This window comes from Colias eurytheme, chromosome 19, assembly GCF_061535395.1.
Source record: "Colias eurytheme isolate Ceu_HAF_F1 chromosome 19, ilColEury1 Martin Lab GWU primary, whole genome shotgun sequence".
NCBI classification, from domain to species: domain Eukaryota; kingdom Metazoa; phylum Arthropoda; class Insecta; order Lepidoptera; family Pieridae; genus Colias; species Colias eurytheme.
The window spans coordinates 1,608,624-1,634,165 of NC_142998.1; the positions used below are offsets into that span (position 1 = coordinate 1,608,624).

General features: G+C 33.2%; 1 protein-coding gene and 2 long non-coding RNA genes across 5 annotated transcripts; 2 read left to right on the plus strand and 1 right to left on the minus strand.

The window, feature by feature from the left end:
* The first annotated feature begins 1,194 nt into the window (after window positions 1-1,194).
* Window positions 1,195-19,562, plus strand: LOC149899984 (uncharacterized). 3 transcript variants are annotated; one of them, XM_090113358.1, is made up of 7 exons: window positions 1,195-2,449; window positions 3,334-4,844; window positions 12,157-12,309; window positions 12,395-12,514; window positions 12,636-12,834; window positions 16,853-17,503; window positions 19,481-19,562. In XM_090113358.1, exons 3-6 carry the CDS (start codon window positions 12,171-12,173, stop codon window positions 16,878-16,880), a joined length of 486 nt encoding a protein of 161 aa, XP_089969484.1. In that variant the 5' UTR covers window positions 1,195-2,449; window positions 3,334-4,844; window positions 12,157-12,170; the 3' UTR covers window positions 16,881-17,503; window positions 19,481-19,562. The 3 variants fall into 3 exon arrangements, 1 of the variants encoding a protein (XP_089969484.1); XR_016457843.1 differs by lacking the exons at window positions 1,195-2,449; window positions 3,334-4,844; window positions 12,157-12,309; ... (1 more) ...; window positions 12,636-12,834; window positions 16,853-17,503 and adding exons at window positions 18,323-18,959; window positions 19,087-19,258; XR_016457844.1 differs by lacking the exons at window positions 1,195-2,449; window positions 3,334-4,844; window positions 12,157-12,309; ... (1 more) ...; window positions 12,636-12,834; window positions 16,853-17,503 and adding exons at window positions 18,323-18,851; window positions 19,087-19,258.
* A 942-nt stretch (window positions 19,563-20,504) lies between these two features.
* On the minus strand, window positions 20,505-21,381 carry LOC149899985 (uncharacterized). Its single transcript, XR_016457791.1, has 2 exons — window positions 20,731-21,381; window positions 20,505-20,644 (listed from the first exon to the last, which is right to left on the minus strand). It is a non-coding gene; the product is annotated as an uncharacterized LOC149899985 (long non-coding RNA).
* A 677-nt stretch (window positions 21,382-22,058) lies between these two features.
* LOC149899986 (uncharacterized) lies at window positions 22,059-23,851 on the plus strand. Its single transcript, XR_016457792.1, has 3 exons — window positions 22,059-22,492; window positions 22,629-23,375; window positions 23,734-23,851. It is a non-coding gene; the product is annotated as an uncharacterized LOC149899986 (long non-coding RNA).
* The last annotated feature ends 1,691 nt before the right edge of the window (window positions 23,852-25,542 follow it).

The window sequence follows — 25,542 nt, forward strand, 5'->3', positions numbered from 1 at the left end:
CATTAACAAATTGTGCAGCTGTTGGGTTTGGGCCCCAACCCCCACGGCTACGAATAGCACAAAAAATAATTCTAAGTGATCCTGACTCTTCTTATATGTTAAAAGATACTAGTTTAATTCAGGTCTGTCATACTTAATATAAATATCAATTATATTTATAGCGATTCTCCGTGCTCTAGAGACTCTGTAATTGAATATTTTTTGTTTCGTTGAAAGATTTGTGCCACTGTATGGTTTTAATAAATATGTTTTTAGTGGAAACGCATCATCTCCAACTAAAAATCCTCCTTTTGGAAGCAAATTATTCTCAAGATCACTACGTAATTTGCTCTTTTTGAATATCCCCCCATCTGAATTTCTTACATTAGCCCCAATATTTACATATTGAAAACAATAGTCATGATCCACCACAGCCATCAAAACTACACTGTTGGAACCCTTGTAATTAAAATATTCACTTCCACAATTCGGTGGTGCTTGAATTATCACATGCTTCCCGTCTATAGCGCCGTGGCAACCAGGGAAATTCCACCTTTTTCTGAAGCCTAATTCTATTTCTTTCCATTCTTCATTGTTCTGCGGTACCTGAAAAAATAATTTATTTTATTTCATTTCACAGGTTCCTGGTCCTACTAATAAAGACATAGTTTCTCAGGACAGTAGATCTGCTACATCTTCGCATCCAAACATCAACCAGGAAGTATTAGCTAATACAAGCAACGACCAGCAAGCACCACTTACTGTAACTACGACTGCCACTGGAAATACCGCGAGAGCTAAAAAGAGAACTAAAGAAATTGTTCAAGCTGTTTCTGATCTCAAAAAGTTAAATGATGGGATAAATTCTGAGAGTGAAACCGAATTTGATGTGTTTGGAAGGAGTGTTGCGTTACAACTTAAGAATTTATCGGCAGAGAATGCTCTAATAGCACAAAGTAGAATCCAGAATATTCTGACAGAATTTGGGATAAAAGAAATTAGACAAAGAACTTCTTCGTCTTTTTCTAATCACAGCTACCAAACACCGTCTTCTGTATATTCAGACACTCCATCAACACAGTGCGTCCGCACTCCCACACCATCACCAAGCCATGTGTCTACTGCATTACCATTGTACGTCCGCACACCCACACCATCACCAAGCCATGTATCCACTCCATCACCACCATCACTGGCCTTTTCTCTTTCTTAAAGTAGATGTAGTAGATAGCTACTACATCTACTTTAAGAAAGAGAAAAGGTTCTACAAAATGCACACCAAAACCATCCTCAGCATCTTCATTAATGGAATATGTTCTTCAAAAAAATCAAGAAAAAGCCGAACGCGTCGAGCATCCAGTTGATGCTTTTTTAAATGGTATTGCACCCACACTGAATAATTTGAATCAATATTACTTAAATTTGGCAAAGACTGAAATATTTACAACTGTGCAAAAATATGAGATGAAGATGATGACAGAGCAAAATGTACCATTATATCCAAGATATATTGCAACTGAACCAACAAATATAAATCTCACATCGCAATCTATTCTTGACTCTACTGTATTGGCTAATATAGTAGATCCCACACAACATAGTGATGTGCAGCAATTTGTTATGAACTCTACATTTAACGAATGATAATGCTCTAGAACTTAACAAAGTGTTAAAAGTATAATGTGTTTACATACGAAGTAATAAAAACTGATTTAAATACATGTAAAGAAACTTCATTTCTTCGTATTAAAGTTTAGTAGATTTGAATTTTGCCGCTCCGCACAGACAATATAAAAAAGTTTAACATTAGTGACACATACCTACGACAGAGGTCGCGAGAGAACTAATAATGGCGGTCGACGCAAGATAAAATTGTGATGTGTTATATTGTAATTAAAATTAAAAACATAATCTTTGAACTATTTTGTATATAATTGTGTACTAAAATTGTTAAATTGAACTTTAAGTGTCGTTTCTTTTTTCAGGTTAGTAAACTTTTCATTTTAGTAACATTGTTAATGTAAAAGTAATACGTATGTTAAATGTGCAATTAAAATAAAGTCTTATCTTTTTTCAGAGAAGAAACACATATCGTTTAATTTAAAATCCCTTATATACATATTTTCAGAATTTTAATTATAGTGCCACAAACTTATCTGACCCGGTGACAGTGTCACTGATGTCGCTTTCTTTTATATAAACAAAATATTCCGTATGAAAAGTCTGTGAAAATGTGACATTTCAAAATGGCGGCACGTAGTTCCAGTTTTTGCCACCGGGTCAGATAAGTTTGTGGCACTGTAAAAGGTTATCCTTAAACTTACCTGTCAGTGGATACATCTGCACTGCAAAAAATGTGTTCACTGATATGTTATCGACTGTTTCTACCTCCAAAAAGGTAAAAATAAAGTTAATAACATCCGGTTTACCTACCTTAGACAAATTGCGAGCCGCTCTCTAGGAGATATAGGTTTAGAGACATTTATTTTCAAAGAATTTACAATTCACTTATTCTAAAGTTTCACAGTATTTTATAGTTGTACACCTTGACAAAAAAAGAATTAAAAAATTTGCGGGTGAGTGGAGATTATTTTGTGCAATAATATCGTCTTATGACGGTGTATGGCTGTGTTCGTGAGGAATGTTTACACGGATATAAAGCAACTAAATGTGACATCGATTGCATGAACTAAAATAAATATTAATTGTAAGTTTATTTAAAAATTTAGTGTTGACTTAACTATTTAAAGTAATTTAATTAATACAATCTTCTTTTTTTTATAATATGTATAAGTATAATAATTCATAATATTATGTTGTAATGATTTTTACTCTTTATTTTAAAATACTTAATCATAAAATATATACTTTTTATGTTATATTTAACACTTTATATTATATTAATTTATTTTTTGAAGTAATTTTACTTTTGATTTTTTTTTAAACTAGGTATGTAAGTATGTGATCATTGTTATTTTTATTTATATTGCTGATTTTATTTTATTCACTTATATTTTTAAGTTGTATACATGATAGTTATTTCAGGGCATATTTTCATTTTGTAGTATATGAAGTTTTAATTTCTTTTTGAATAATCCTAATGATTTTACTTGTTTTATATCTGTTGGTAGGCTATTATATATTTTAACTCCGTCATGAAGTAAATTTTTGAGCCATAGTAGCTACGGGCTGGATGGATATTTAAGTGGTCAGTACATATGTATATTTTGTCGTAGATTAGAATTTCGCTTCCTCTTAGTTAAAGTGATATCTGTATGAATTTCCTTATTAAACAATTTTCGTATCAGAATACAAGTATTATAGACGTAAATTTGCGAAATATCCATGATATAGCCTTCCTCCATCGAGTATCTTTCTTTACTAATTTATTTCCCAGCATCTGAAGGAGAATATTAAAACAGCTTTCCGACATTTTAAAATATTCAAAATACTTTCTTTCGTCTTTAATTAATTCTTTGTATAATGTCACGAATTCTCCTTCAGATTCTCTTAACTTCCATGCTTCATGTACCCATTTTCTTTTTTTTTTCCTCGATTTTCTTCTTCTTCTTCGTCTAAAGCAATGGCTATCATAGCTAATTCTGTGTTATTGAAGAGTGCCATCAAAATAATCGACGTCAACGCTAGTCTGAAGAGAACGTCGTGCACGAAGACCCGCAGAGCACTGTACTGTGCCTGATATGTGTGAATTGAAGCACTGACGCACCACTGTTGCACGGCTACGGAACTGTAACGGTACTGTGCCGGAATTGTGGGTTCACTGATATGTGTGAATCGACCTTTAGAGTGCCACCTTGCACTATATCGGATTTTTGCCGGATGTTCTGGACGATAAGATAAACAATTTTTTTATTTGGTTAATCAACAACAGTTTTTTTATGCATTTAATCATTGTAATATTACAATATACTTGATACTGCTTGTGAAATAATGGCATCACTAATAAATGTTGAATACACGTCTGTATCATTAGTGGCATAGGTGCCGCTAGCTGAAGCAATTGACTCTGTTTCCGAGGAGAATTGGTAAACTTGCTGATACGGTATAGTGATGGTTACAGTCCTGGTAGACTCCGTACTTGCCGGCGTAGATGATAATTTAATACGTTGCCTTCTTATGATTGACAAAATCAACTCCTCAGTTTCGAGGGCAGCTTCTAAAGGAAGCTGACGTAGCTGCTGAGCTATAGTACGTGCGAAAAGGTCAAATTCGTCATCGTCTCTAACATTAGAAAAGGTCTGCGAAGAAACCTTTTCTAACGCATAAACTGCTTTAAGAAGCGGATCTTGTATTTTCCTTTTCTTAAGTGGAGGTGTGCATGGTACAGTGAACTCTTCACTATTGGATTCGGAAGCAGAAGTTTCTTGATTAATGTTTGGTGTCTGAAAAAAATAATTGAACTAAATTCACTTTTTGTTTTACCTGGCACTGAAGAAAGTTGGAAAGAAATAATTGATGGATTCCAAGAGAAATGTAATTTTCCACTATTAGGTGGTGCTATAGATGGGAAACACGTTCAAATACGTTGTCCCATGCATTCCGGGAGTGATTACTATAATTAAAGGGAACATTTAGTATTGTGCTCTTAGCAGTTTGTGACAGTGATTTAAATTTTAGGTATATCAACGTGGGTCACTATGGTCGAGCTTCAGATGGGGGAATATTTGCTAGATCTTGTTTTAACTCCTGAAGGAATGGTTATTTTGGGAGACCAGGCGTTCCCTTTAACTGAGTATCTTATGACACCATATAGCCGACGCCTAAATTTATCTAAAAACCAAAAAATTTTCAACTATCGACTTTGCCGAGCTCGAAGAACCATTGAAAATACTTTTGGTGTATTAGTAAGTAAATTTCGTATGTTTGAAAAGCCTATTCCTTTACTGCCAGAAACTGTAGACAAAATTATAAAGGCATGTTGTGTCTTGCAGCACATAAAAGGCTATTCCTAACCCCGAACATAAAGGGCTATTACCTTTATGTTCCGGGGTCACGGTAATGAGATAAGTCCCGCGACCAGGCTACATTTATTTATTTATTTATTTATTTATTTATTTCACCTTACCACCACCAATATAATATTACAATGTAACAATTTTAGTCTTTGAAATCATCAACAAAGATTCGTAGGTATAAAAGGCACGAGATAAACTTTGTGACATACAAAATATGCTTGTTCTTAGAGTATAAATACTGAAATTACATACAAAAAAATGCCATAAATTAATTAAATGCTTAACTCATACATAAATTAACTAAATACACTCTACTATAAAATTCTAAAAACTATCCACAACAATTTATTATTTAGTATATTTAGTATATTTATATTTATATATTTACCTCCAGACAATTTACAAACATCAATTAATCTATTTCAGTAAGACATAGTAATTATTACAAATAAACATAAATTACTTCCCTCCGTGCTAGTCGCTGACGCCACTGTGTTACAGTAGGGAAGTTTATTTTTATTTTATTTTTATTTATTTATTTTTTGCAAAGTTTACACTACGGTTTAAAGATATAAAACTTATGAGGATAAACAATAATTAGGTAACTTTAAGTAATACGTGTACTAAAAGGCACTAGCCACAAACAGTTTTTCTGTCTCGTTGTAGTCGAGGCTAAGCAGAAATTTATCCAAGGATTTACTGCAAAGGTATCTACTCATTTCTTTTATTTTAATTTTATTGTTAATGTAATTATACAAATAGGGAGCAATATAATATGCAAAATTTTTCGCAAAACGAGTTTTACAACCCGGCACACAGTAAATCTCTTCAATGCGGGTTTTTCTTTTTGTAACAACGGAAGAAGATGGAGGAACTGTGTGCTGCTCCAGGACTATTACTTTGATAAATAATTGCCTCACAGTCAGAACGCGGCATTCGGTGTACAAGAGATTTGTTGGATATCTAAACGGCTTAAATTGCAGTACTTTTAAGATACATCTCTGTGTGCGTTCGAGCTTAAGAAGTGTTGTTTTGTTTGCGCCACCCCAAGCCGAGATACCATAATTAATGAGCGATTGGCACAAAGACTGATAAACGATTTTGTTCGTGGTTTCATCCTTAAGGCGTCTTATTTTTTTAAAAATTGGTATAAGTTTACGTATTCTACTTTTTAAATCATCTATTTGCGGCTTCCAGTTTAAGTTTTTATCTATTGTTATCCCTAAGTATTTTATAGTATCGACAGGACAAAGAGTATAGCAATCGCAGTTTCCTACATTTAAGCACGTATGCGCCTTTATGGTAAAATTTTGGGGAGGTCTATTATTATTTTTAAGAGAAAAATTTATATATTTAGTTTTTGTAAAATTTAAAGTTAAAAGATTATGATTTAGCCAATTTATTACCAATCGCATGCCTGATTCAGCTGCCAAACGAGCAGATTCCCATGTCTCCCCTTGAAAAACAATAACAGTATCATCAGCAAAACTTATTAACTTCGCGTCAGGTATGTGTAGATTACATAGGTCATTTAGGTATATTAAAAAGAGCGTAGGGCCGAGTACCGATCCCTGAGGAACGCCAAAATTTATGGACCGCTTTTGACTCCGTACATCACCAATTTTAACAAATTGAGTCCTATTTGATAAATAATCTCTAAACAATTCTAGAGGGGTACCACGAATTCCCATTGATTCAAGCTTTGCCAGGAGCAGGGGGACAGAGACAGTATCGAACGCTTTCGCCAGATCCAAAAAAACACCCAAACATTTTATCTTCCTGTCTAAATTGTTAGCAATAAGAGACACAAGAGTATTGATAGCATCACTAGTCGATTTTTTTGCACGAAAGCCAAATTGATTAGTTGAAAGTATGCAATTCTTTTCCAAATAATTAACGAGACGCTTGTTAATAATCTTCTCCAGAACCTTTGATATGGTTGGCAAAAGTGAGATAGGGCGATAGTTGGTTATACTGTCTCTGTCTCCCGACTTGTAAATCGGCACTACTTGAGATTGCTTTAAACGATCAGGAAACACACCCGATGATAAGCATATATTGCATAATTGCGTGATCGGTGGGCCAAATATAGCAAGATTTTTCTTTAAGAAAATAGATGATATGCCATCATATCCTGAAGCATAAGTGTTTTTTAAAGACAAAATTGTACTAGTAACCTCCACTATATCTGTTTCCAACAAAACAAATGAATTAAGTGAAATGGCGCCTTGATTATTTTTAGATTTGAGCTGAATTTCTGATAAATTTAGTTGATTTAAAATATTTGATGCTAATTCATTACCTATATTAATAAAGAAATCATTTATAAATTCAATAGAATGAACTGGAGTGTTCTTAAGTTTTAATAAATTTAAAGCATTATCAGGGCTTTTTAATGAGTTACTGTTTATATGGCAAATGCGTTTAATAGTTTTCCATGACTTTTTAATATCTTTTCTGTTATTATTAAGCTCAATTTTATCATAGTTGTTTTTAGAAGTATGTAAAATATTACTGCAATGATTCCTATAGCGTTTATATATGAGTTCAAGTTCCTTATTATTTGGATCGTTTTTGTTTCGGCGGTGTAAAATATCTCTGAAACGTATACATCGCAGCAAACCTGGTGTAATCCAGGGTTGTAAAATAGAATTTCTATTGGTTTTTTTAAATAATCGGGAGCTATCGCTTATAATATTGCCAACGGTATCAAGTAATGAATTAGTTAGACTATTAGGATCATTTGTAGATAGTAGATTGTGCCAATCTACCAATGAGAGTAGTTTGGAAGCTTTTGAGTAATTTATATTGGTTGTAAAACATGTTGTCTTAGCTATACTAGTTTTTTGTTTGTTAGAAAAAGTAAGAAATATTGCAGAATGATCCGTTATTGCAGACTCACATACAAAAGTAGCCACTTTTATATTAGATTTTACGAAACAGTGGTCAAGACAGCTTTTACCACGTGTAGGTAAAGAGTGACTTGGTAAGAAACCGTGACATGCAAGAAAATATAGATATTCGTCAGATCTTTGATCAGTGTTCTCATTACTGATGTCAATATTTAAGTCGCCAATTATGTAGATATTAGGAATAAACCTTAAGTTACACAATATTAAGTCAAAAGAATGCAGGAATTTGTCTATTGTCGCAAAAGAGGGAGATCGATAAATACAAACAAAAGCATATTGTTTTGCAATAGTTATAATTAGACCATCAGCATCATCCAAATTTGGTTCAACAACTTCGATATCAGTAATATTATTACGTATGTACGCAGTAACCCCGCTGTTTTGGTTTATATGTCTTGTAGTGTTGTAACTATGATAGTTCTCTAGGGGTGGAACAAAGTCATAATTTTTTAGCCAGCATTCAGTAAGTATTATTAAATCGCACTCGAACGCACAACGTGACAGAAAAACCTTAAATTCCAAGAAGTTTTTATTAATACTACGAATATTTTGAGTAACAATTTTAAAAGAGGAATAAGAAGAAAAGCTGCTATCATTAAGAAGTTCCGGATTAGCAATTAAACAAGAATTACCCACTCCAATCTCACTATCAACTTGGTTCCCTAGTGTTTCCACATCGTTTCTATCCATTTTCCAATTTAAGAATGTATGGAAAGTATTTTTGACAGTTATTTCTGGGGATGAGTGAGTAATATTTAGTTTTTTTGGGTCTTCTTGATAATTTTAGGTACTCCATTGAAGTATTTTATACATAGTTCTTGTTCACCTTCTTCAATGCGACGATTCATCTCTTCTCTTACTGATAATAAATGGGATTTTTGCGCGGGCGTTTGGTCAGAATACATAAAAATATTTTTAGGGAGTTTAGTTCTATTTCGCAGCAGAACTCGGGGAGTGTCATTCGAATTAAATATCACTTTTATCGGTCGACTTTTATTGGGAATGAATTTCCCCAACCGTATGCACTTTATTGGTTTCGGGCAATTTTCGTATATTGTCGAGATAATTTGCAAAACTTTTTCATAGTCATATGTGGTTCTAGAATTAAAATTTGTATCAATTTTTTCCGAAATACCGACCAAAATTACATTTTTTTCACGCTCATTACGCTCCTTCAATTCCGAAATTAAGGTTTCATCAATAACGCTTGTTGTTTTTATTTTGTCGTGATCAGGTAATAATTTTATTTTTTGAAAGTTGTTTTCTAGGGTTGAAATTCTGTTTTCTGACGAGATTAGACTAGAACGAATTTTTTGAGAATCACATTTCAAGTCATTTATTTCTTGGGTAAGCGATTGCGTTACCGAGTATATGGCAGTTATATTAGGCCAGTAGAAATCGACACTAAAAAACCCTAAATTCGCAAAGCACGATGTAGATTTGAATTTTTGGTATGTTGTTTGGATCAGTTAGGGTGATGTAAATCCCAATTTGCAACTTCGAAAAAGTTGTGCTCGCTGCGCACCACGTGATAAACTGCGAAAATTTTGGACTTTTTTCACTTTTTGCTCTAAAAGTCATAAACTATGCGTTTCCGACAAGTATGATTCAGTACATAAATTAAGGTTATTAAATTTGCAACAATTTAAGCCTAACCGCAGCTCTCTAAACCTTATAACGACTAAACTGTGGCCATTCGAAGATGGTTCATTTTTCCCGAAATATTGAAATTTTTAGTTTTGCTCCCGTTTGAAGCAAAATATTGGCAAAAACCGCTCGTTCTATGAGAAGTTCGTATAATAAAGTTGTAGTGCATTTAATTTTCTTTCATAAGAGCATAGAACAAAGTCTGTGAGACAAATAGTTCACTCACAATATCTGAAAAACAAAAAGAAGGTAGAAATAGATTTTTAAAGAATTGAAACTGAGGGCATATAAAATCATAAAAAGGATAATACTTTTTCATTTGCAGGATAGGTAATTAACAAAATTACAAAGATAATTAAATTTGCAACAATTTAAGCCTAACCGCAGCTCTCTAAACCTTATAACAACTAAGCTGTGGCCTTTCAAAGATAGTCAGTTTTTCCCGAAATTTTCAAATTTTTAGTTTTGCTCCCGTTTGAACCAAAATATTGGCAAAACCGCTCGTTCTATGAGAAGGTCATAAAATAAAGTTGTAGAAATTTTAATTTTGTTAATTACCTATCCTGCAAATGAAAAAGTATTATCCTTTTTATGATTTTATATGCCCTCAGTTTCAATTCTTTAAAAATCTATTTCTACCTTCTTTTTGTTTTTCAGATATTGTGAGTGAACTATTTGTCTCACAGACTTTGTTCTATGCTCTAATGAAAGAAAATTAAATGCACTACAACTTTATTATACGACTTTCTCATAGAACGAGCGGTTTTTGCCAATATTTTGGTTCAAACGGGAGCAAAACTAAAAATTTGAAATTTTCGGGAAAAACTGACTATCTTTGAAAGGCCACAGCTTAGTTGTTATAAGGTTTAGAGAGCTGCGGTTTGGCTTAAATTGTTGCAAATTTAATTAGCTTTGTAATTTTGTTAATTACTTATACTGCAAATGAAAAAGTATTATCCTTTTTATGATTTTATATGCCCTCAGTTTCAATTCTTTAAAAATCTATTTCTACCTTCTTTTTGTTTTTCAGATATTGTGAGTGAACTATTTGTCTCACAGACTTTGTTCTATGCTCTAATGAAAGAAAATTAAATGCACTACAACTTTATTATACGACCTTCTCATAGAACGAGCGGTTTTTGCCAATATTTTGCTTCAAACGGGAGCAAAACTAAAAATTTCAATATTTCGGGAAAAATGAACCATCTTCGAATGGCCACAGTTTAGTCGCTATAAGATTTAGAGAGCTTTAATTAGGCTTAAATTGTTGCAAATTTAATAACCTTAATTTATGTACTGAATGATACTTGTCGGAAACGCATAGTTTATGACTTTTAGAGCAAAAAGTGAAAAAAGTCCAAAATTTTCGCAGTTTATTATTTGCGTATAATCTTTTTTCCTACTTTCCCAAATTTTGTAATTTTGTTAATTACCTATCCTGCAAATGAAAAAGTATTATTCTTTTTATGATTTTATATGCTCTCAGTTTCAATTCTTTAAAAATCTATTTCTACCTTATTTTTGTTTTTCAGTTATTGTGTGTGAAATATTTGTCTCACAGACTTTGTTCTATGCTCTTATGAAAGAAAATTAAATGCACTACAACTTTATTATACGAACTTCTCATAGAACGAGCGGTTTTTGCCAATATTTTGCTTCAAACGGGAGCAAAACTAAAAATTTCAATATTTCGGGAAAAATGAACCATCTTCGAATGGCCACAGTTTAGTCGTTATAAGGTTTAGAGAGCTGCGGTTAGGCTTAAATTGTTGCAAATTTAATAACCTTAATTTATGTACTGAATCATACTTGTCGGAAACGCATAGTTTATGACTTTTAGAGCAAAAAGTGAAAAAAGTCCAAAATTTTCGCAGTTTATCACGTGGTGCGCAGCGAGCACAACTTTTTCGAAGTTGCAAATTGGGATTAACATCACCCTAACTGATCCAAACAACATACCAAAAATTCAAATCTACATCGTGCTTTGCGAATTTAATGTTAATTTCCACTGGCCTATATCTTCTTTAATGCATGATATCTGTTGGCTCAATTTAGTTAAATTTTCATTTTGATCTTTGGCGAATTCTTGGAAAAAATTCATGATTTCAATACGAAAATCCGCTAGGTCTTTTTTAAAATCTTGTTCATACGTGCGCTCCTTTCTTTTCCTTATGTTAATATTTGAATTCTGTGTTTCCTCCATGCCGTATCCACGCAAATTCGGTGTTGATCCGCCTCCGCTACCGCTGCCGCTTATAAATGTAATACTCGGCGGCGTGTGTTGCAAACTCATAGCGAAAACCTGTTTGTTATCGTAAATATACTGCACGGGCGTTTAGTAATAACACTTCACTCTTAGTATGAATGTACTTTTGTATAACGTCAATGGCAGGTTCGATGTAGACTACGTAAATGTTCATATAACGTTTTATTAATTAATATAGCTCAACACACGTTATTTCAATGTAGATAACATCCGTAGTGAATAGTATCGACGAGTTTATAGCGAGTCAGACCGTGTACAGGCGCCGATAACACGAGTGCATCGCGCTGCGGCCGTGCGTTAACTGACATTGGACATAGCTTGAATGTTAACCTGACCTACTAGTGTTAAAATTGGAAATTACTATTTTTATTTATAGAATCTCCTCAACTGATGACCAACCCGAATATAATTGATGAAGATTCTAGAAATTTCACTGAATTTCACCAATCTGAACCTGTAGTTGTTGAAACTATTGAAATGCCTGATGAAACACTTCTGATACATGAAGAACCAATGTCAAATGTTTCATGTGAGTGTTTTCTATTTCTATTACCTACTATTATTATTCCTTGTTTCATTATTACATAATTATAAAATTTATTTTTTGGATTCAGGTGAAAACGAGCAAAAAATAAGAAAGTTAAACAACTCTGATGATGCCAATGTTGAATCTGTCACAAAATGGTCACAATGGAAACCATCATCTTTACTTACAAAGAAACATCCTGCTTTGTGTGAGCTTTTTGTATTTTTTTCAAATATATTTTAGCCAAAAATACTAATAAAAATACTATTCTATATGTGAGTGGTCGACAGCTTGCTCTAAATATTATATTCATTTACTACTTGTTCCAGGTAAACAGAAACCCAAGAGACCTTTTGAAAAGGTGGCAGAAAGCAAACTGGAAATTGCAGGCAACCAAAAACAACTTCTTGAAGAAGAATTAGAGAACAAACGGAAACAGTGGTTATTTGAAGAAGAAGAACGACAGCACAAACGAGCAATGTGGGCCTTAGATAGGCAATTGTTACAAAATAAAATAGATAAAATTTTGTAAATATTTTAATTCAAATAAATTTTTGTACATTGCTATTCATCGTATTAGTGAAGCAAAATAGTCATTTATTATGTTGCTGCGTACACTACTATCCTCTGTATTCTGCGTGCTGCTGTGATATTCCTCCCCGTTGTCAGACTCTTCTGGCCAGTTTTTTCAAATTGTTCATCTCCCATATCAATCGCAATATTGTGTAATACTGCACATGCCACAATCACAGCCTGAACTCGTGATACATGCAATATTATTTTTTTGGATAGAACAGGGAACCGATTTTTCCAAACACCGAATGTTCTTTCTACCACATTCCTGGTTCTTATGTGGGATTGATTGACAGTTGCTCTGCAGGTGTTCTTGGATTTGAGAGGGGTGTTAGAAGATATGAATTATTTTCGTATCCATTATCACCGAGCACTACACAAGAACCAAATTCTCTATTCATCAATTGTTGCTTTATAAATGAATTATTGAATATAGTTTGATCATGGGTTGCTCCGGGCCATCAAGCTACAATGTAAATTATTTTCAATTTTGCAGTTACCAGAGCTTGAACATTAAAAGAAAAAAATGACTTTCTGTTTCTAAAATTTTCTGCATTTTCTTCACCTAAAAATAAATATATATATATATATTAAATTACATCAATTTCAATCTGTACCTACTTATTTAATATGAACTTTGAGTGTTATAGGTATGACCCATACAGAACAGATTTTAATTTGGTAGGTAGGTACAGTAATTTGTTCAAATTATAACTAAATACAAAAATTATTGATTCTTACCTGGAGATTTAATAGGTATGTGTGTACAATCAATAGCGGCTATTACTTTGGGAAATCTTGCGATATCATAAAACTCTTGCTGCAGGTGATTCGTGTTTGTAGGAAATTTTATAAATTGTAATCATAGTCGCGCAATCGCATATGAAACTAACTTAACAATGCGACTAGCAGAAGCCTTGCTTACACCAGTGAAGTCAAATACTACGGTAAGGAAACTTCCTGTTGCATAATATCTCAATGTTAATAAAAGACGATCCATAGGCGTAATTGCATAATTCCTGGAACAAGGACACAATACATTAGACAAGGTAGGTGCATAACACAGGCAAAGCACTGAAGTTTAGATGTATAAATAAATATAGATAGATAAAAACTTACCTCGACGTAGGGGCAGTTATTTTGTCATGTATTAGAGAAAAAACATAATTCACAGCTACTTTAGAGAGTCGAAATCTTATCTTGAAATCAGTATCGTCATATTTTTCCATATTATTTGAACGATTTCGAAATAATGGTTCCCTACGCGGTCCCGTCACCCGATCAAAAAATTCATCGAATTCGTCTTCAATAATATCAAAAATATCCATTTTAAAACGAAAATAAATTGATAGGCACCACTTTAATTAAATGCGGATTTCGAAGCGCATTTGTGGTTATAATATTTGTCGAATTTACTTGTCCAGTAAACGGCTACTTGTCAGTCCATCCGATGATTAATTTACTGATCACATAAAGTGGTGATTAACCTTACTGTGAGATTGTAAGTTGTTTACTGAGCAGTTATGTTCGAAGTAGCTTACTTAGAACTTTACTTAGCGATTTTGAAACAGGCCCTTAAAATAATAATAAAACAGACTGTATTGATGACGACACAAATCGTTCGTAAAATGTCGTCAAAAAAATTAGAAAATATTGAATCGCAAATAATTGAAGAATTGAAAAAGCCAAAAAGGCACACATCTCCTGACAATAAATTATTTATATCCTTTGTTCCATATTTAAACGATATGTCTGAGAGCGAGAAAATTGATTTACAAACGGATATATTGAATTCTATAAAAAAAAATAAACAAAATCGCGATCAAGCAACGAGTACCCCTGTCACTTATGCACTATCTAAATCAAAAGCTAACGATGAAAGGACATATTATAAGGGAACCACACCAGATACAAAAACAAACTTTGCAAACGCCTTTTATGATAAAAAACACACGGCCATCTACAGCCGAGTCTACAGTGCCTCGAAACGACCAACAATCAAGACCTGACTCAAGAATCTTCACAATCCATCACAAACTTGTTGTGTATGTTTATCATTTAGTAGGTATATATTATTAATTATTAAGTAATATGTATGTTTGTAAAATATTGTTTAGTTTTTTTTTTTTTAATAAATTTTGATGCCTCCCTTTATACAGCAAACACTTGTCCTTTGCCTGAGGGGTCGCCTGGTAGAGATCACTCTGAAGTGAAGTGCCGCCCCGTTACACATATTAAAGCTGTAACTTTGTGATTTATTATTTACTTTTATATTTTATAAAATAACTAGCGGTCCGCCCCGGCTTCGCCCGTGGTACATATTTACGTTTTCTCTACATAAAAACCATCCTCGTACTTCAAGGAATGTAATAAAAAAAGAATTATCGAAATCGGTTCAGCCGTTCTCAAGTTATGCGCTTACCAACACATTTTGGGATTCATTTTTATATATAAGAAGATGTGTGTAATGAAGTGTCAAATTAATAAATAAATAAATAAAACTTGATTTATCACGATGCTCAAATTCATCGTCCACCAAACGACAGCGAAGATGAAGCACCGTATAAATATAATTTTACATCACTAAATCCACGTTCAATCCGAGAATCACCAAACAATTATACACGACATTATAAAAAATTCCGATTTGAAAAATTATCGGTGTTAGGTAGCCCATTTATCGAGGAAGGCTATTATAGGATATATATCATTACGCTACGACCAACAGGAGCAGAGCCACGCACGCGGGTGAAGCTCAGCTAGTAACACTTACATTACAGCAGGTAGAAAGCTACAATAATATTATTTTCAAAACGTATCCAAGAATATCAATTCTAAGCCTTTCGTAGGTATTTCTTTTCTCATGCCTCACATAATTTTTGTTTCAAATTTCAGAAGCATTGTTGGATGAGACAATTATTATTTATGCTAAATAAATTAAGTATCTGAGCCAATCATTAAAAAGTCACACTCCCTGATAATGGGTAGTCACCATAATAAAATTATAGCAACTCTCGGTTTGACAATATGGCAAATGTGTCAAAAAAATTTCGTCGCTTCGAATATTTAAGTTAATGTTGTTGCGTATTTATTAAATATTTTCCGAAAATAAAGAATATATTGTATTGTGCAAAATGGCAGAAGTGTTTGGAAACCAAATTCAAAACGTATCCAAGAAACCCTAAAAGCCTTATGGATTTGGGAGAGTTTCGCAGTGACTTGGCTGAAACGTTGACAAAATATGGAACACACAGAGAGAGTAAGAGAGGAAGACCAAGCTCAAGTCTGGAAGAAGCTATTTGTAAAAAGAAAAGGACAGCTAACTTACCTTCTATGCCTACCAAAGACGTTCGACTTAATAGAGTTGGCCACGAGCTTGTAAGAACAGATTCAAGAAAACGTTGTCAATTTCCTGGATGTAAACTTTTGAGCTTTATAAAATGCACCAAATGCAATGTGTAAAAAAATATTCTAACTGTTTTTCCTTATTTCACAATAATTGATGTGTATTGTAATTGATACGACATAAACACACCGAAAATATTATACTTTGAAACTTACTATATTTTAGATCCCTAATGCATAGTGTTTCATTTTTGAAACATACCTTTTTTAATAAAAAATATACTAAAATATTTATACGGATTTTTTTTTACTATTTTTCCATGAATCTACACATTATCTCAAATGTAATGTATTTTTTTCATTTTTATAAAAAGATTCATGCATTTAAGGGTTAAATATGAGCGCGAGCGTTATAAAGTTCTCGTCGTAGTTTTTACCCAAAAAGTTTTTAAAGTTGTAAAAACTCACTGTAAAAGGACTTTTGACTAGTGAATGTGATATTCGTGTGAACAACTTTCTATTTTGCAATGGGAAGTGCTGCAAAACAAGCGCATATTTGCAAGTAATGTTGTGTCGTGTATATACCACCAACCAACCAACAATTACTTATATTATCGTCTTTTTTTAGCAATGGAAGCGGCAAGATTAAGAGCTAGCCCAGAACAATTTGGTGTTCTTATAGAATTTATGGAAACATGAGTTAAAGTACCACAGAATCACTGCTTTTTGTACCAAACCACTTGGTTCTCCATTAAATAAACAATGGCGCTATTAACCAAAATCATAACTAAGAGTGGCTTTGTGTTATTTCGTTTGTTTATGTTACAGGCACGGTGACTTATCGAGGCCCCAGGTGGGTTCCCAAGGTCGATTGAGAGGGGACAGGCTATGGCAAGAGTTAACTTCCCTACTTAATTCTATTGGTGGTGGTGTTGAGAAAACGCAGGATAAATGGAAAAAAGTAAGTTAATATTGCACTGTGATTTACAGGTTGCACTAGTTTTTACATGGATTGATTTGTGTTTGCTACTGCTTTCTTAACAATAAATATTTCTGGACAAATAACCAATAAACAATAAATAATAAATATTTCAGGTGTGGGCTGATTGGAAAACAAAAACTAAGAAAAAGTACATGTTGATAAAGGCACCATGCAAGTGGAACTAGTGGTGGTCCCAGAAGTAGGCTGACTTTAACTGCTTTAGAGGAACGGGTGTTAGCAATTATAGGAGTGTCCGCTGTAATTGGTCAGGCCAGAATACAGGAACAGGGTTTTAATGTCAGTATCAATATCACCGTAGTGCTTCCTTCAAAGTGTCATATTTGTGTTAATTTTTTTTTGTTAGTTAAAAGTTGTGCATTTTAACTGATATTTATGTGAACGAAAGTAGATATACTAGAATATAACGCTCATATGGGTGGGGTCGATCTTATGGACAGTTTTTTAGGTCGTTACCGCATCCATATGAAGACAAGAAAGTGGTACCTCAGAATTTTTTATCATCTCTATCTCTTAGATATAACTATTATAAACGCCTGGGTACTATATCTAAAAGTAAACAAACAAAAAGAAGTGAACCCTAAAAGCCTTATGGATTTGGGAGAGTTTCGCAGTGACTTGGCTGAAACGTTGACAAAATATGGAACACACAGAGAGAGTAAGAGAGGAAGACCAAGCTCAAGTCTGGAAGAAGCTATTTGTATAAAGAAAAGGACAGCTAACTTACCTTCTATGCCTACCAAAGACGTTCTACTTGATAGAGTTGGCCACGAGCTTGCCACGAGCTTGTAAGAACAGATTCAAGAAGACGTTGTCAATTTCCTGCATGTAAACTTTTGAGCTTTATAAAATGCACCAAATGCAATGTGTACCTATGCTCAAAAAAAATATTCTAACTGTTTTTCCTTATTTCACAATAATTGATGTGTATATACGACATAAACACACCGAAAATATTATACTTTGAAACTTACTATATTTTAGATCCCTAATGCATAGTGTTTCATTTTTGACACATACCTTTTTTTAATAAAAAATATATTAAAATATTTATACGGATTTTTTTGTTTACAATTTTTCCATGAATCTACACATTAGCTCAAATGTAATGTATTTTTTTCATTTTTATAAAAAAATTCATGCATTTAAGGGTTAAATATGAGCGCGAGCGTTATAAAGTTCTCGTCGTAGTTTTTACCCAAAAAGTTTTTAAAGTTGTAAAAACTCACTGTTAAAGGACTTTTGACTAGTGAATGTGATATTCGTGTGAACAACTTTCTATTTTGCAATGGGAAGTGCTGCAAAACAAGCGCAAATTTGCAAGTTATGTTTGCAAGTAATGTTGTGTCGTGTATGTACCACCAACCAACCAACAATTACTTATATTATCGTCTTTTTTTAGCAATGGAAGCGGCAAGATTAAGAGCTATCCCAGAACAATTTGGTGTTCTTTTAGAATTTATGGAAACGTAAGTTAAAGTACCACAGAATCACTGCTTTTTGTACCAAACCACTTGGTTCTCCATTAAATAAACAATGGCGCTATTAACCAAAATCATAACTAAGAGTGGCTTTGTATTATTTCGTTTGTTTATGTTACAGGCACGGTGATTTATCGAGGCCCCAGGTGGGTTCCCAAGGTCGATTGAGAGGGGACAGGCTATGGCAAGAGTTAACTTCCCTACTTAATTCTATTGGTGGTGGTGTTGAGAAAACGCAGGATAAATGGAAAAAAGTAAGTTAATATAGCACTGTGATTTACAGGTTGCACTAGTTTTTACATGGATTGATTTGTGTTTGCTACTGCTTTCTTAACAATAAATATTTCTGGACAAATAACCAATAAATAATAAATATTTCAGGTGTGGGCTGATTGGAAAACAAAAACCAAGAAAAAGTACATGTTGATAGAGGCGCCATGCAAGTGGAACTGGTGGTGGTCCCAGAAGTACTGCTTTAGAGGAACGGGTGTTAGCAATTATGGGAGTGTCCGCTGTAATTGGTCAGGCCGGAATACAGGAGCAGGGTTTTAATGTCAGTATCAATATCACCGTAGTGCTTCCTTCAAAGTGTCATATTTGTGTTAATTTTTTTTTTGTTAGTTAAAAGTTGTGCATTTTAACTGATATTTATCTGAACGAAAGTAGATATGAAAATGATTGAAACCCTAAATATTTATTTTTTCAGATCATCATTAACAGCCTATGTTTGTCCACTGCTGGACATAGGCCTCAGTCATGGCACGCATTTTTTCAGATACCATCACAAAAAAGTGAAGAACCAATCACTGAGGGTGAACGGAGTGAAATAATATTACGGATTCAGGATGACATACACAGTTAGATATTTTTTTCATACATTGCAAACAATGAAAATGTGGCCTTATGCCTATTTGCCTTATGCAGTATTACAATTAATTATAAATACTGTTTCATTGTTCTATAAAATTTGTATTTTCATTAACTCATGTTTTTATTTTCTTAAAATAATAAAATCTATTTAAAAAATATTTGTTTTAATTCCTATCCATACTGCATAAAAGTGGTTTCAATGAAACTAGATTTTTTACAACATGTCATGATTTTCTTATCAATTCAATTATTTATTGCTCAATAGTGTGTTACATTTTTTTAGTACTCAAATGAGAGCTTTCAACCTAGGCAACTTGGTTGCAATAACGAAGGAAGCTTATTATAAACAATCACAATATCATACATTTGGATAAAGGTCTACTACAATTGAAATAGTTTTATATAACATTTTATTTTTGATAAAATGAGAGAATGAACTCGAATTACATTCTTCTTATCAATCCGTTAAGCATTGCTCTACCACGCATCAGCTCGTCTTGATTGCTGGAAATCGAAGATTCAACTTCTGCACCAAAATCATTATTATTATCATCTAGTTGCTCTATGGCATCACTTGGTTGTTGTAAGTGATTAGCCAGTGCAATGTTGTGCAGAACACAACATGCATGTACAATTTTATTCGCAACATATGGATGATAATGAAGTGTTCGGTGCTTAAGCTCACAAACACACACACCACACATTCATTGGGTTGGCTATCCCCCCTTTTATTTTTATTTTTGCCTTTGTATAAATTTTCTTTTTATTTTTACCTTTATCAAGACCACAATGTATTAAGGGAAGGGACTGGCTTTCTTAACACAGGCTATGCCTAGCAAGAGAGCCAGAGCCTCATAACCAATACTGTATATCCAAAAGGTGAAATAAAGATTTATTTTATTTATTTTTATTTTATTTAAGTAAACACCGCCAACGAGCTTTCAGCAAGCCAAAGCAATACAATTCCTGGCTTGGACATGACGCGTGGTGTATACTTCTTCGCGTGAACCAGGTGCAGCATTTAATATAGGCGTCATAAGCCAGGCTCTCTGTGGGTACCCAGAATCGCCTAAAACAATTTGTGATATATTTTTACATTTTGTGTTCTCATATTCACACTAATACAGTCCATAAAAAAGTACATTAATTTCTTACCCAACAACCAAGTTTGTTCACCACTTTGATGAAGTCCTCGCATGTATTCTTCTACTTGGCTGGATGCCCAAATAAAAGAATCATGTGAAGATCCTCCATATTCATTCCTAGTTGCTGAGGTAGAGTATTTTGGCAAGGTTATTAGTAAGGGTCAGGTGAGGCCAAGCCCACGGAAGTTCGAAGCCTTAGTCAACACGAGTCCACCAGAAAACGTCAAGCAGGTAAGGCAGCTATTAGGCCTTGCAACTTCCGACGTTACGTGAAGGGATACGCTACCAAGACCGCTATTATCGCCCAACTCACCCGAATGGGCTCTGAATTTTCATGGACTCCAAAACATGAATGCGTCCGTCAAGATTTGATCAGGTACTTGACAAGTGATTAGTGAACCAGTTTTAGCCATTCTTAACCCTAGGTATCCCACAGAAGTCCATACAGACGCCAGCAGCGTTGGCTACGGAGCTGTCCTGCTACAAATCCACCCGAATGGTAAGAAACACGCAATACATCACTTAAAAATCATTTGAAGGTAAAACATCCTGAATAATATAATACGTATTTAACAAATGAAACCGAAAATCAAGCTTCAAGTTCTATTAAAGAATGTAAGTAAATGCCATACCTACCTAATTTGTAAAAAATTATTACCCTGACTAAATACCTGAATCTATTTAGCCTATGTTTATGGTAATCAGGGATAATATTGTATTCTATGGTGAAATATTTAATTATAAATCGGCCCAGTAATTTTTGGGATTCGTTACATATATAACTTACCTACAAATTACAAATCTTGTCTCGTTTAAACTAGTCCTTTTTTAGGTAGTTACAGTTAGATTGAATTTATAAAAAGTACCTATTAATTAATTAATAAGTAAATTTTACTTTTTATATGTATAGTATTTAGGGTTCTGTAGCAGAGTATGTTACCCGTAGAGTAAAATAACATAATTAAGTATTTACATTTCTTTGTATGGCAAAGTAATTTATTTTGTGTGACTGCCTAGTAAAATAAGTACTTATCTTTGTTTTAGATAAAGTACTTACACCAATAGAGCAAGCCCAAAAGCAATTATCAATAGAGGAGACACTGCAAAAAGATTAAAAAATTGACAAAATTAATCCGAAATCTGTAATGATTGACAAATTAATTGGCGAGATGATTGCTGTTCAGGATTTATCTTTCCACTTTGTGGAAGGTATTGGTTTCAGGAGATTGATGCAAGCAATTAGGTATACCTACCCGGGTAAGTTCGGATCTGGGATAAGATCGTATGAATGCAATTTTAAGCGAACGGAGAATAATTTTTGATTTCTGGCAACACTAGTCTGAGACAAGCGGTCTGACGGAACGGTAGTGCGTGAAGACGTTTTACAAAAAAAGTGCATATTTCTGATAGTTTTTGGAGATCCGGTCTTTCACCGAAAATTTTTAGATGGTTATTTGGTAAGAAGTTGGTCTATTTTGTTTTTAAAACTATATTAAAATACTGTTTTGTTTCATAATGACTTGATTCGTTGATTTGAAATTATTCTAGGATGCATATTTACTGAGATCCGATGTTCGACCCGATCGGGTAAGATCGTATTATCCGATGACGTAGGAGTGGCTCTCAAACTTTATTCACTTTGGTGTTGTTATAATCGTGCAGGTACAAGGCCGGACTAGCCGCAAGCAGGAGGTTCGCCTGAGGTTCAATAACCGCACGCGCATACTACATTCATACGTTGCCAACGTTGGCGGTCTTTCAGTACGATTACGGTAAGGACATATTAAAATGTTAAATTAATATCTCTGCAAAATTAATCTAGTCCTTTAGATAAAGTCCTTTAACCAAATTATCTTTTTAGCAATGGAATAATGAAAGAGAAAGATAACCTTCATTTTCTTGTTTTAGGTAGAATGTTACTTAAATGAAAAAGGCCTTCAAAATATATAAGAAAGTCGAATCGAGCTACTTCATACACTAAAGAAGACTTAGAAACTGCTATAAGAAGGGTAAGAAATAAAGAACTTACCAATTTGCTGCTTCTCAATTATATGGCATACCAACTTCTACTCTAAATGACAGAGTGCGTGAACGAACAGGAGTCTTGAGTCAGACCATGGGTAGACCACCAGTGATTGAAGCTAGTTCAGAGGCCAGTCTGGCAAATTGTCTCCGAGTTCTTGAGAAATGGGGCTGGGGTCTATCTAAAGAAGAAGTTTTGGATTTTGTTGCTGAATTTATAAAAAGTAATGGCATCCAAACTCCATTTAAAAATGATAGACCGGGAGATGATTGGTTTGTCGCATTTCGCAAAAGGCACAAGTTATCGGTGAAAAAACCTCAGCCTGTTGAATATTTAAGAAAAAAAATGACAGATCCCTTTGTGATACATGCATATTTTAATCTATTAGAAGAGGAACTCACAAGGCTAAATCTGCACAACCAACCTCATAAAATATGGAATTTGGATGAAACATCCGTGTCATTGGATCCTACCAAAACAAAAGTGGTAGGAGGAACTGGTTTGCCGTGTTAAACGTGAAACGTGATTTGTTAAACTTTATCGACTCTCAAAAGTGGCTTTTTTATTTGTGTGAGCTTTTGCGTCAACATACGAGCCTGAAATCTACGCAAAGGACTTCCCTTGAAGCAAAAGTAAGTAAAATTTAAGTTATTTTGTCTCAAGTCAGCCCTTAGATAATTTATTTATTTATTTATTTATTTATTTATGGAACACACAACAATAAATACATATTACATTATATAATATATATAAGAAGATTATATTATAGGAAGACATTATCTAATTAATTGTATCTAATGTAATCTATTGTATCTAATCACCTATAATCAATTATAGGTTTACACGACATTCACATTAATAACACTTATACAATTAAACATAAACGAAAGAAAAACATGATCAATATACTATATTTTTTATACGCCACTGGAAAAACTGTGAATAATTTGATAATAATTTGTTCATACCTCACTTGATTATCAATTCTAGGTACTGTGTGCACTACTTTTTTATGCTAAGGGAGGTTACCAATGTAATATTGGAGAGGCCAATCATTGCTCCCAAGAAACAATGAGTGTATATATTAACGAAGTAACCACAGCATTAACACACCCAAACATTTTGAGGAGATACATCACACCTTGAGAGAGATCAGATTAAACATAGGTAATTAAATAATTACACATTAACATTTTATACACATACTCATGTGTCTTAAGTATCCCCAATAAGAGTATTCACCTAATTTTTTATTTTTCAGATTCAATGCTTTATATGGATTTCCAGGAGTGATAGGTAGTATAGATGGTTGTCAAATGTTGTATTTTTAAGCCAAAAAAAGATGTAGAGCATTTATATTTTTATAGAAAAAATTATCATTCTATCAATGTTCAAATGGTAATTATTATAATTTAAATGTTACTGTTCTATTATTATGTATAAATATTTTATTAAATTGTTATAATTTTTTAAAAGAGCAACTATGAAGTTTCCGGTTCTTCTCCATAGATACTACTTTTCAAATCGGTGGTAAATGTTAAAAAATGTAATGACGATTCAAAAGTGCTTTTACAAGAAGTCTAATTGAATAAATAAAAGATTGAGTTTATATTTCAGGTTTGTGATGCTAACTGCAGAATATTATGATTGCAGAATAAGATTATATAATGATGTCCTAGTTGTCTAATTTTGTAATTTTGTTATTATTGTATAAGAAACCATTATTTAAATTATTTTAATTGTCTTTCTTTTATATCTAATATTTAATTATTGAATTTTTAATTATGAATTTATTGTAACACGCTTTAAATAACTGTAAGCTGTATCTCATTGTAGTAGTAATTGTACACATTTTGTTGGGTTGCGATCTGCTCCCGAAATTGATATGTCGCCTATGGGTCCGGCAAGATCGTGACCTGTTGTGTGTATTTAATTTAAATAAATAAATAAATAAATAAATATTAGCTGTTAATCCCAAATTCGGAGGAGCAACTCACGATGCATTTATTTGGGAAGATAGCAATATTAATACCTACATGCAAGCATTGCATAGAGAAAATGAACTTGCATGGCTTTTGGGTAGGTAACAATTGAAATGAATTATAAGATTGTCTATTTCCGTTCTACCACAAATCTATACTAATATTATAAAGCTGAAGAGTTTGTTTGTTTGAACGCGCTAATCTCGGGAACTACTGGTCCGATTTGAAAAATTCTTTCGGTGTTAGATAGCCCATTTATCGAGGAAGGCTATATATCATCACGCTACGACCAACAGGGGTGGAGCCACGGGGGTGAAACCGCGCGGAGCAGCTAGTAATTAATAATACAACACTATTTGCCTCCAGACAATTTTATTCCCAATCAATTAAATTATGTAATAAAATAAATAGAACTTTAAATATATACACAATGTCCTTTGCAGACTGTAAAAAACAGTGCATAATTGGCTTAAAACTATCACATATGATGATGTGGAAGATTTGCTGTTGTAAAAGAGCATTAAAATTAACATGATTTTGTTTATATATATGTATATATATAATATTTATTTCTTAGTATTAAATTAAGTAAATTTTGTATTGTTGTATTGTTAGCATGTAGCTATATTTAACTGAGCAAGAAGAAACTTCCCTACTACAGGTTTATATATAACAAAGGGAAGTTCCAAATGCTTAACAAATAAATGCCAATGACCAGACCGCCATGTTAACAAATAAATAAATTGTTTAAATTGTTTGTCTATGGTTATCTACTATCTTTACTACTAGCTTATATCTATATATAGTATATATAAAT